Source organism: Choloepus didactylus, chromosome 15 (assembly GCF_015220235.1).
Source record: "Choloepus didactylus isolate mChoDid1 chromosome 15, mChoDid1.pri, whole genome shotgun sequence".
Classification (NCBI taxonomy): Eukaryota; Metazoa; Chordata; class Mammalia; order Pilosa; family Megalonychidae; genus Choloepus; species Choloepus didactylus.
Genome location: NC_051321.1, coordinates 56,522,199 through 56,535,452, shown reverse-complemented (window position 1 = coordinate 56,535,452; position 13,254 = coordinate 56,522,199). Strand labels below are relative to the sequence as shown.

The 13,254-nt window shown below is 36.5% G+C and overlaps 1 protein-coding gene across 2 annotated transcripts in view; it reads left to right on the top strand.

Moving 5' to 3' along the window:
• The window catches only part of SLC16A9 (solute carrier family 16 member 9), a 60,072-nt gene extending 48,261 nt beyond the window's left edge, over nt 1–11,811 (top strand). For both annotated transcript variants that reach the window (XM_037804385.1, XM_037804386.1), the window contains exons 4-6: nt 4,388–4,483; nt 8,448–9,365; nt 9,764–11,811. In XM_037804385.1, the coding sequence (XP_037660313.1) occupies nt 4,388–4,483; nt 8,448–9,365; nt 9,764–9,942 (1,193 nt within the window). In that variant the 3' untranslated portion in view covers nt 9,943–11,811. The remainder of the gene's footprint in view (nt 1–4,387; nt 4,484–8,447; nt 9,366–9,763) is intronic.
• Nucleotides 11,812–13,254: the final 1,443 nt, after the last annotated feature.

The window sequence follows — 13,254 nt, the reverse complement described above, 5'->3', positions numbered from 1 at the left end:
TTCATATCTGCCGAGCTCTAACTCTGAGTTTCAGGTGTCTCAGAGATGTGCATTGTTCCAGAGACCAATCAGGTTATACACTAGGGGATCAGCATCTCAAAGTTTAGAGATGGGCCTTACAATTCAGGGATAGAGTTAACTGCTGTAAGAGCTTACAATCTAGGGACTATTACAATTATTGTGTCCACATTAGGCTATGTTCTAAGATTCAATTCTGAGTTTACACATTGTTGTTAGTCCTTATTGGTGAGGCATCATCCCTCTCACCATGTTTTCTCCAACCCTTTTACTCCTATATATATATTTTCCTACAATTTTATAGAGTTATATTCACATACTATACATTTATCCACAGTGTACAATCAGTTGTTCATGGTATCATCATACTGTCTTTAGGTTTTTGGACACAGGTTTTAAAAACTTGACACTCTTTCTTTAGATCTTTAAAATCATGTGATCTGACTTCATTGGAATTTACTGACATCTTCCCTATATCTACACTGTTAATCAGCTCAGATTCTAACAAGGGAACCTTAGCCGGATCTCTCTCTCTGCTTCAGGCTTCTGTTACAACACAGAGCAGACTGTCAAAATGTACACTTCAGTCTTTCCCTCGGGAGATCCCCAGCCTTTCCAGGACAGGTGCCTGGAACTTAGTAGGAGCTCAATAAATGTCTGTTCAGTTACACACAAATACATGTATATAAGAGGAGTTGTATTGAAAAATAATTCATAGGCATTTTTCAAACTGTGCAAGATTTCAAATGTTTATTGCTTGGCCTTTAAAATAAGTCAAAATTCCATTTGCTTGATTTTATTTATATGCTAATTCTTTAGGGGAGCTTGCTTTTTATATTCTGAATAAGAAGCATTTTACAATATTAGAGCATTTTATTTTAATTTCATTTTCTCCTTCTATCAGTTTAATTGGTCCAGGTGTTTTCCTGTCTGTCAGTAAGGATTGAGAAAAATGAGCAAATGAGACGTTCAGTGTGATTTCCCCAAAGCGTCACCCTATAATGCATAGCAGTTTTAAACTAGTTGTATCTTTTCTTCAAATATAATTCTAATTCTGTGTATCTAGTGGCGCTACTCTATTTTGTGAATTACTAGGAAATAAAAAAGATTCCTTAATATTTTCAAGCTATGATTTAATTTCTGACCTAAGTAAAAAAAATCAGGATCACTTAATTGGAAAGCAACCATCAAGATATTTTATATATATGTATATATATATGGTGTGTATATATTTTGTAAATATATATATATATATATAGTGTGTGTGTTATATGTATGGAGGAAATGATACATGAGGAAGAAGAGAAAACCACAAGAAAGAATGACAGCCAGAATAAAAATAGATAGAAATGATTGGAATTAGACAGTATGACTTAAATATAGGGGACTCAAATGGGATTTATGGGAAAAGGTAGGAGAGTAACTTCTGTGGGGCTGTTCATTCAACAGACATTCTTTAAATGCTCATTCCACATAAGACTCAGATCTGGAAACAGTATACACTGAATGAATAAGCAGAGCCTGCCCTCGGCTGGCTCATTATCAAGTTGAGGGAATAGACTGGTAAATATATAACTTGTGACAACAGCAAGATAAGTGCAATAATAAAATCAAACTAACATTCATTACTGGTGTAGTGTGTATGGGGAAAGGAGGCTGATGGAGGCTTCATGCAGCAATTTATCTTTGAGCTGATTCTGGAATGACAAGCAGGAAGTGGCTAGTTGGATCTAGGTTGGGAGGGGTGCAAGGGGGAGGGAGGCATGAGATAACATAGATAACAGCAATCTTTTAATCCATCTTTATTTAAGGGATATGCAAAGCATTTGGGAAGTTGCAAATATGTCAAAGCATGGTGTACAATAGAGACCAGATGATAAGGGGTTTTATGTGGACTCTATTGCAAGAGAGTAATAGAATGAGAATTGCTTGAGAGCAGTTTGGAAGACAGATTGGTGGAAAAGGTGTGCTGGAGGCTGAGTCAGTGATTAGGAGATAGTTCAGATCAGAGACAGTGAGATGAAATGAGGCAGTGGCCATGGATATATATAAATTACTTGAGAGCAGTTTGGAAGACAGATAGGTGGAAAAGGTGTACTGGAGGCTGAGTCAGCGATTAGGAGATAGTTCAGATCAGAGACAGTGAGATGAAATGAGGCAGTGGCCATGGATATATATATTGAGAGAGAGAAAGAGAGAGAGATATCAAAGAGGTCTCCAAAATTTTGGTCTCACCCAGAGGTGCAGAGGTGTGAGAAATGGAACGTAGTGTATGGAAAGGAAATGTTAGAACATCTAAATATACTTAGCTTTACCTAATTAAATAAAGCAAAAATTATGTTTTACTAATGTTTGTGCTTTGATTTGTCAGTGGTATGGGTATTTAATTTAAAAATACATATGCATATACTGGAGACCGAGGCTCAGAATTTTTTCACCGGTAGAGGTCTTACCAAAAACAGTTGAAAATCAACACGTAGTTTAAGGCAGCAGTTTCCAAACGTTTTGGTCTCGGGAACTTCACAGTCTTAAAAAGTATTTAGGACCCCAGGGAGCTTTTGTTTATTTTGGCTATATTTATTGATATTTCCTGTATTAAAAATTAAAAATATTTATTAATTTTAAAACAGTAGTAAACCTAATACTTGTTAACAAAACAAAGGTATTGATTATGAAAAATATCTGTGTTTTCCAAATCAAACATAATTGAATAACCAGAGAAGCATTGTTTTACATTTGTGCGAATCTCTCTAATGTCTGGTTTCATGGATCATATCTGAAACCCATGGTCTTGAAATAATTGAACAATTTTTTTTAGTCTAAGGTGAAAGATTTGAGTTGCTATTCCAACTTTTCTGACATTGGTAATCAGAAATGTGTTTTGTTCTTGTCTCCAATGCTTAACATTTAACAGAGCCCTGACCAAATCACAGAGAAATAAATTCATTCCTGCTCTCAAGACTTTCAGCAGTATAGTTAAGGGTGATGTTTTTCAGCTCCACAAAATTGATTATCCAGGAACAGCTCTTATTTCATGTCTTGAAGTACCCTACATGTAGTATTGACAGCTGTGTAAATTAATCTAACCCATGCTTTAGTTAGTGAGATAGTATTTTCCCTTACTTCATCAAAAAGAGTGCCTTATGTTAAGAGATTCAAAGTATAATTGTTTTAATCTCTCTCATATCTTAGACTTTTTATGCATCAAAGATCATCATCTCAATCTTGTACTGTTTAAATTATATTTCCTAAAATGTATTTTTTCTAATCATAGTCCAGGTAGCGATAAAACTTATGAAAATGGTCTTAATAATTCACCTCTAGCATGGATAATGGAGCATGGCTTCAACTCAGTTTTAGACTACAGTTTATGTGTTCTTTATAGAGTTATACTCAAGGACAGATAATAATGAATAAGAAAGGCAGAACATAATGAGGAAGAGGAAAATTTAAGATAAACAAACTGGGGTTATCAGGTACTTAATAGGGAGGAAAATATTAAGATATACAAGAGTCTTGGAGATAAATGCTGGAGATAAACATTGCTGTTGGGACTCAGATCAGCTATAATAAGATTTTTTTAATTACAAAAGAATTTCAAATTTACAGAAAAGTAAAAAGAATAGTATCATAAACATCATATGTTCATCACTTAATTTCAACAGTTGCTGATTTTTTTTTTGTATTTGGTTCCTCCTTTTTTTTTTTGCAAAAGTATTTTAAACTAAATGGTAGACATCATGAACATTTTACTCCTAAATTATGTAGTATTTATCGCTAAAAGATAGACTTACAGTTATAAACTTTACTGTGAAGGAATGATCTGAGAACCTCAGTGAACCTGCCTGAGAGTCTTTGTTTTGCTGGGTGGGGTGTGCAAATCAAAGGCTAGCAAGATACCTTGGGATGAAAGGGGATTTTTTATTTTGTTTTTTAAATTTAAGATATTGTTTAGGGGACTCATAGGAAGAAGAACACTGAGCTAAGAGTGAGGTCTTGGAAGAGAAGCAGAGATACCTAATGGGCATGTTTGAATAAATGTTGTTATTTGCTGCACTGTTTGACTATCCTCTCTATCTCCCCATGATGTCTTACTTCAAATTTGCATTATTCATAAATGCCTTAGAAATTGGATTATTTTTCGATGTGACCCTGGCTTCAGGGTGGGTGTGGGGTAAAGCCAGAGGCTGCCCAAATGTGTCCATCCAGCTGCATGGCTAACATGGAAGGAGTTTAGGAATCTGAGCTCTGAATAGGGTCAGCCAGTCAGTAGCAGAATGTCCTGATGGAGATACCTATTATTTCTTTTCAAATTTTGCATTGAAGTAATGCAATCTGTTTTAATTTATGCAATGTCTCTTATGTTTAGGTCTTGGATGTGGTTTATTATACACTGCAACAGTGACCATTACGTGCGAGTATTTTGACAGCCACCGAGGCCTTGCGCTTGGCCTGATTTCAACAGGTACATATTAAAAATAAGTTCAATATAGTCACTATTCAGCCTTCTATAAAAGGTTAAAAGCTATCAAGTCATAGATGGTTAGCACTGAGGTAGCAAAGTAATTTTTTTTGTCTACTCCAGAAGGAAAATTTATTTGCCAGTGTAACTATGGTAGTAGCATTTGAAAAACCCTAGGATACATCTATAAAAAATCTCAGGCATTACATGTCCACTGTACTATAGAACTAAAAGGTTATGGACTCCATAAATGGAGAGCCACACACTGGTGAATGAGGGCTTTGCTGGAAGACGCAGGGGACAAGGGGTAAAGCCCTTATCACTGGAAAGACAAGCCACAGACAGAAAGACTGATGCAGATCATCTCCCTTCTGGTTTATTGTGGAAATTTTAAGTTTTCTAATGTACTGAATCTTGAATATATCTCAGTGGCCTATATGCATATCCAAATGCCAAGCAGTTTGCTCTGTTATTTTATGAATTCAAGCAATGATCACTGAGGAATAAATGTAAACATAAAAGCCATCTGGACTCCCACTGATGTTTTAAAGTGATGTTTCACTTTTCAGATGGATTATTTTTTTAGCTATTTAGGAACTTAAAATTTCTGTGACCAAAATTTTATGAGTTTATATAGGAGATACAGCTGCCAAGGTTTCTAAACGTTGTTAAGTTTAAGGATGCTGGTTGTCAAGGTCAGCTGTTTGGGGAGGTCAGGCATTTAGATCGGCTGAGTAACTTCAGACATGTATATGGCAATGGGATCCAAACGATCCCCTTGATGCCACCCAGTGGCAACAAGGTGATTCCAGGTTGGATTGAATAGAGCTGGATATTTGCCCAAAGTAGTTTAAGGAAGCATTACCCATGATAAAGGAGAATCATGGTCTAGGAGCTGAGGAAGCTAAGGCTTGGGAAAGGGAGAAAGATCGCACAAGGATCAGAAGATAGGGGATTCAGAGCAGTTAGAATGCAGTTTAAAGAAGTTGCCATGGTCTCCCCAAGTGTGGGAGTGAGTGTGAGAGCAGGCATGGCAACTTAAAGGACAATAGGTCTTCCCTATTTAGCTCTATTTAGCTATTTAGGAACTAATATTAAGAACTTTAGGACAAGTTACTTAACATTCTGTGCCTCAGTTTCTTGAACTGCAAAATGGGCATAATAACAGTACCCATTACATTGAGTTATTGGGAGTATTAAATGAGTATATGTATAAGGCACATGGAAAAGGCTCTGTAGGTGCCTTTTGTAATTATGAGATTTCCCTAACTGTCCAAATTGATTTGTGCTGAAGATTTAGGAAATTTATGTTGAGAGAGCTGCTCTTGCTTTTCATTCAGTCTGGAGGGTAGGGCATGCAGATCTGGGCCATGAACACTGAATAAAAAATGGAACTACTGTGGACAGTCAAGATTGGGCAGAATTAAGGAGTTTTCAGACAAGAAATGTAAGATATATTAATCCAACTCATGGGGCATTAGGTGAGGTGAAATTAGGAAGAGACATGGGTCCAACTTTAGGGAAAGAGATGACAAGCAAAACAAAACTCACAGTAGATTTCTTAATTAAAAAGAAAAAGGAACCCAAAATCAAAATCCTTGAATATTGTGATCTAGTGTAAAGAAAGGAACAAGGGCGAAAAACCAGTTTCAGGGAAGTGATCTTACTCTGTGGTGAACAAGGATTGGTAAAGTAATGCCCATGGGCCAGATTCCACTTACTGCCTGTTTTTGTGAATGGTTTTTACATTTTTACTGGTTGGAAAAAAAATCAAAAGAAGAATAATATTTTGTGACATGTGAAATTATGTGAAATTCAAATTTCAGTGTCCAAAAATAAAGTTTTATTGGAACTCAGACATGCTCATTCCTTTAGAATGGTTTCTGGCTGCTTTTGTGCTACAAGGGCAGAGATGAGTAGATGAGACAGAAGTATTATTATCTGTAATGCCTACAATATCTGCACTCAGGTGGTTTATGGAATAAGTTTATTGACCCTGGTGTTAATGAGTTAACCAAAGCATGAGTGTATTTCTTATTGTTTCAGGTCCCCTGGACATGATTTAATATTTTCTCTCTTTGTAATAATGTATTAATTTAGATATGCATGGAAGTGTAATTCAGTGTTTCGTTTTACTTTGCCCTTTACACTGATCATTTTGAAATTATGATTTTCTTTCTAAATATTAAAAACTACAGTTTTACAGCATAAAAAGTTCCACAATAACATTTTAGATTACTCTCCATTGCCCTGAAAGACTTCCTGCATCTTTCTAAGGCCTCGTCACGTACTTGTTGGACTTAGGCTCAAAGGAAATTAAAGCCCAACATGTGATTTGATTTTGCCTGCCCTGTCATAGACTTAGCATATCATAGGAGTTCAATAAATATTTGTTGAATTGTTTTGATATGTTGATAGATGAACTTGGTTGATGAGCAATGGAGAAGTTATTTTCTCAAAACAGAGAACTTCAAAACACCAAGGGCATTTTTGAGTACCTAATAGTATGGCACTTTGTCAGAATCTGTATAAAGAGATGATGTTAGACAAAAATCATGAATTGACTAGGTATGGGTGTTTTTGCATTACTGAAGAACATGAAGTAGCTCTGCTATTTTCGTTTTTTTCAGTTATCCTTTTTTTAAAAGGGGCACATTTCCAAAGTACACATACTTCAGAAAACAAACCTAATATGTTACTACTTCTCAGTAGTCAACAAAGAGATGTTTACTCTTTAAGTAGCCATGAAAAGATACTATTTTAGCAGCCATTATTAACATTAACCATTAATGAACATTTGAATGCAAATTTTTTTTCTTTTGGGATATAGGAGTTAACCTTTAAAAATTAGAAAGAGATGATTGAAGTCTTAAAGAAAAAATGTTTGCTTACATCTCCAAGACGCAGAGCCACTTGGTTATTTGTAAGAATTTTTTATAGGATGGATTTTCACAGCAAGCCTGTCTGTGTTATCAGTCGAGCCTTCAAAGCTTGGTCCCACCAACAGCCTGTTGAGATTATGATGCAACTTTATATAGACCATTTTAAAAATATGATCAACAACCTATTTAGATGACTTTTTTAAAAGATGTATTTATTACTTTCCTGTTTTTTCATGTCACTTCTCAATGATATTTAAATTTTAGAGTACTTAATTTTTAAAAAATTGAATCAGAACCAGATAAAAACACTTGCAAATTATTTGGGCCAACATAACTTGCCATTCCATTGTGTTTTCTGTGACACTAAAGCTAAAAAGGTGAAGCAGTTACACTGTTGCATGGATATACAAACCAGTCATACTTTATTATTTAAATACCCCCTCAAATTCTACTTAACTCTTCTCATGGTTTTTTAATGCATAAAGCATATGGATCCCCCATTTTGATGATTCAGCAATGGATTTGAACTAGCTAACCATTATAAATATCCAAAAACTAAAATGTATTATTCATCTCAAAAAAGAAAATATGAAAATTTGCTTTACTAAATGAAGTAAATATTTAGCATAGAGCTTGGCACGAAACAAGTGTGAAAAAAGTAGTTGCATAATTATATTGGTTAAGAATTTGCACTCTAGTTAGACTGACTTAATGTGAATTCTGTTTCTGCCATTGACAAGTATGTGATCTGGGACAAATTTCTCAACCTTTCCAGTCCTAGGTCACTTCATCTGTATATGAGAATAACAGTAGGACCTACTCAATAGGGTAGTATAAGGATTAATCAAAATCATGAAATGTAAAGTGCTTAGCCAGTGTCTGAACTATAAATGCTAATTCTTAAAATAAATGTTCTATCAGTATTACTGTTACTATCATTATCTTCTGTATTCCTGTGATTTTAATAGGAAGGTACATATGAATGCCACTGTGAAAAGCAATTGAATTGTGGAGCCACTAATGCTTGTACTAAGAGCCCCAAATTATGAGAGATTAAGACTGAATAGCCACCCTTTCCATTTTAGGTTCAAGTGTTGGACTTTTTATATATGCAGCTCTGCAGAGGTTGCTGATTGAGCTCTATGGTCTGGATGGATGCTTGCTGATTGTGGGTGCTTTAGCTTTAAATATATTAGCTTGTGGCAGTCTGATGAGACCTCTCCAGTCCTCTGATCGTCCTTTGCCTGAAAAAACAGCTTTGGAAAATGTTCCAGATAGATACTCCATGTACAGTGAAAAAGAAAAGAACCTGGAAGAAAACATAAGCATTCTTGAAAAGAGCTACAGTAATGAGGAAAAATGCAAGAACCCTTTAGCCAATGGTGACTGGAAACAGGAGAGCTCACTTCCTAAAAACTCAATAACAATGGCACACACAAAGGAGACGGAAACATACAAAAAGAAAGTTGCAGAACAGACATATTTTTGCAAGCAGCTTGCCAAGAGGAAATGGCAATTGTATAGAAACTACTGTGGAGAAACTCTGGCTCTTTTTAAAAACAAAGTATTTTCAGCACTTTTTATCGCCATCTTACTTTTTGACATCGGAGGGTTTCCACCTTCATTACTTATGGAAGATGTTGCAAGAAGTTCAAATGTGAAAGAAGAAGACTTTATTATGCCTCTCATTTCCATTATTGGCATTATGACAGCAGTTGGTAAACTCCTTTTAGGGATACTGGCTGACTTTAAGTGGATTAATACTCTCTATCTTTACATAGCTACCTTAATCGTCATGGGCCTGGCCTTGTGTGCAATTCCACTTGCCAAAAGTTACGTCACGTTGGCAATACTTTCTGGGATCTTAGGCTTTCTTACTGGTAATTGGTCCATTTTTCCATATGTGACCACGAAGACTGTGGGAATTGAAAAATTAGCCCATGCCTATGGGATATTAATGTTCTTTGCTGGACTTGGAAATAGCCTTGGACCACCAATTGTTGGTAAGATATTTATCTTAAGGTCTACCCAGTTTACTGGTCTCCATTATACACCTCCAGATATAGAAATACAGTTTGTAATATGGCATGAATTTCACAAAATAAATCTGCATGGAATGTCTCATGCTAATGATTTATTTATTCAAAATCACTTATGATGTACTTGAGAGACCCAATATACGTACTCCAGGATTCATGCTCATCCTTTATTTGGGAGAAATGCTAAATGCCTTCTTGTTCTTGTCCAGATAATTGAGTCTCCTCTTCTCTCAATAGACCACTTTGGAAGGAGGTGGGGATGATATATATCCTAATCTTAACTGCATGTAAAATTGAGGAGGTTAGGGCATGGGCTTAATATGCTGCTTCTAACACTCATTTTTTTCTTACTCTCTTTTCAGGTTGGTTTTATGACTGGACCCAGACCTATGACATTGCATTTTATTTTAGTGGCCTCTGCGTTCTGTTGGGAGGGCTTACTCTGCTGCTGGCAGCCCTGCCCCTCCGGGATACATGCAACAAGCAGCTCCCCAAGCCAGCTCCCGCAACGTATTTATACAAAGTTGCCTCTACTGTTTAGAGGAATATTGGAATGCACTATTTTTGCCATTTTTATACAAAAAATATTTTAGCAAATTTTCAAACAAATTTGAAAGAGTCAAGACTGTTTTCTCATAACAAAATTTCCAGTGGCTGACTTTGAATGAAAAAAAATTTTTTTACATGATCCTCTTCTCCACATACTGTATATATAGCCTCTATCTCCTTTTCTTTTTCTAAGAAATGGAAATATTCTGTTGTAGTGTTATCCATTAGTTTTTCAAATTGTAAAAATTTTGGCCAGTCTCAGAAATCTTCCTCTGTGTAAAGAAGTATATTCTCTACAGACTCCATTAGTTCCTCTGCAAGGCACCCAGAGGTGACTCTTCTATTTTAAAGTTGATACAAGTAGCTTGATGAGAAATGTGTGAAGGCTGCTAGGGAATAAATCACCCTCTTCTGTATGCTAGGCTAACTAGGAAATAGAAAACTTCAAGCCAACCAGGAAGTGAAAGTGATAACTAAAAGAGCATTAAGAATCGCGGTGAAACAAACTGATAATTTTTTAAAAAGATATTTTAAATTACAGTCACCAGGTTTCTTTACTCTGTTTTATTTACCTTGATGAAGCACCCACATGTTGTTTGGTGTCCCCTGAGCGGAACCAGACATTTGCTGAGATGCAGACGACCACTAAACAGAGCAGCAGTCCCTGCAGCCTTTCTTCACAGTTGGCCACGAGAACCTCGTACATTTTGGTTTGTCAGTATCTGGTCAGCTGATGTCTCCCAGGACGTGCTGATTTTACTTGTTTCCAAGTTGGAAATGCATAGATCACCCATTCCGTTCTGCAAATGGGAAACATCCGTTTCCATTTGCTTTGGGCACAGCGGAGATGGATTGCAAGTCCTTGCACATCTTCCTGATGAGGCATTTATTTGCCAGAATCAGATTGTACCACTACTGCATTTTAATTCAAGAGTAGAACTAAAAAAATGTGTGTGTGTGGTGTGTATGTGTTGTACTCTGTGTCTGCATGGGACATGGGAAAGGGAAAGGGCAATAAGAAATTGATACAGTGATCCAATGTCTTTCTTTCTTCTTATAGATCCTTTTCAAAATGTGGGGCCTGGGTCCCACACTGGGCTATTTTAATTGTGTAGATTTAGGCTGTGGCCCAAGCATCTATGTTTTTAACAAGCTCTTCACTTAAGAATGGCTGTTAAAGATTGGCAATTGAGGAATATTTATTCTCTTAAAGAAGAAGAAGAAGAAAAAAAAGAAACCAATAAACCATGAGTAAGGGTTTTATAAACAGTCAAGTGTGGTTCTTTAAATAGGGGGCACCCTTTCCATTGTGCCAAACTTGTCTTTTCATTACTTTTGAAATATTTAAGATGACTTTATACTTCTATGTTGCCTTTCTTCGAAGGTGCCTGAAGCACTTTACAAGCCTGCAACCTCACAACCCCTCTGTGAAGTAGGTAGATAGTACTTTTCTATGTAGTAAACCCGGGCTATGGAGAATTTCATAACCTAGTTACGCCTACTCAGTAACGCAATATCGGGGCTCCAAGGCATTTTGGGGCTCCTGCTTCACACTCAATCTTCTGGAATATTTTCTGTACCTCATTCTTTAGTCTCGGTCAAAGGTTGTGAATATAAGAAGTGACACTAAAAAATACCAACTACATATTTTTGTGTTGAAAGTTCCTTTTTGCAAATGTTATGTTCAGGAAACTCTACAACCTAAAAATATTTAACCTGTGGTATTTCCATATTCATCAATGCTAATAATTGTCCAAATGCCCCTTCACTGTATCTACTGTTTGCCCCCAATGTGTACATTATCTATTGTCTATGGAATGAATTTTAAGTTACAATAAAATATTTTTTTGTTTGTTTTGCATCAGCTTGCTTGTTTTTTCTCTTTTGAGCCAGCCCCACCCCCCCAGTTACAGTGGCAGTTCATTTGAATGTAAAAGTATAAATTACCTGGTGTTCACCTTGGGTGCCAGAGTTTAGCGATTGTACACACATCATATTTAAAAGTAAGTTTGCAAAAATATTTTGAGCATTGCCTTCCAAAATGCTAATAAGTTAGTCCTTCAGAATCCCCTTGAGGAGAAGACAGATTTCTTTCCGAGATTCTTAGTTACGATCTCAGCAACCATTTATAGGATTTTTAATATGTTCCAAGCACATTATACCATTTAAACCTAGTCATAACCCTGTGAGGTGTGGCTTATGATCCTCATTTTATAGTACAAACATGATTGTCATAATGCTGTGGACAGCATGTTATAAAACTCTACCTAATTTCCAGAAGCAAAATGAGAAAGGTTTCTAGGGATCCCTGTGATTTCTTGGGAGGCTAGAAATGGAGCTGGGGTGGAGAGGGGTGGTATAAAGCGAATCCATTGTGGCTAGAGAGATAATTAGGCATGACTTGCCTCTCTCAAGAATTAGCATTTAGAAAACATATCTAATAATGAAATTATATTGATTAGAATGTCATCTTTTGTGACTCAAAGATACTTCTTGACATTTTGAATGAAGAGCCTCAAGCTGATCTGGGGAAAGGTGTGAAGGAAGCGAGTTTCTTACAGGGCATTTTCCAGAACTTGTGTTGAGGAGCTCCTCAGGCCTCTGTTCAGCCCCCTGCCCTGCTGTGAGCTTCTGACGAGCCAGTTGGGGATCTAATTTCTCATGGGAGAACGTTCAGCCACCAACTTTTACAGGCCCCACGAGGAACAGTTCCCAAGAAGCAGGAGTGCCAGCATTGTAAAGTCATGATGTGCTGTGTTGCTCCGAACGGCCCGTAACCTCAGATAGCCTCAGCTTCTAGCAGGCAAACAGGATTGTCTCAACTCAGGATGTTCTGGGAAATAAAGGGGGGCTGCTATTTAGAGGGAAATAATGCTTCATTATAATGCTTTATGTAGAAGAAGCATTATATTGAACATACAAAATACACAATTTACATTAACAGTGCCATTCAATTTCTCAACTGTCCATAACCTTGGGATCTTTTTACTTTATAGTCAATTGTGTCTAAAGGATGCAGGAGTATGATTTCTCTTTAGATAAGGAGTTTAAGCACAATCAGTTCGAATGAGCAGAGATCTATGAATACATGTATAGTAATATTTGGGGATGTGGCAGACATACTCATTAATCTTATGATTCCACAACCAGGTTACCTGAGTTCACATCCCAGCTCAATCCCCGTGGCTGGGTGACTGGGTTATTTAGCCTCTCAAAGGCTCAGTTTACTCATTTGTAAAACTTCATACAGCTATTGTGGGAATTACAAGAGGTAATCCTCATATATATGTATATAATGTATAAT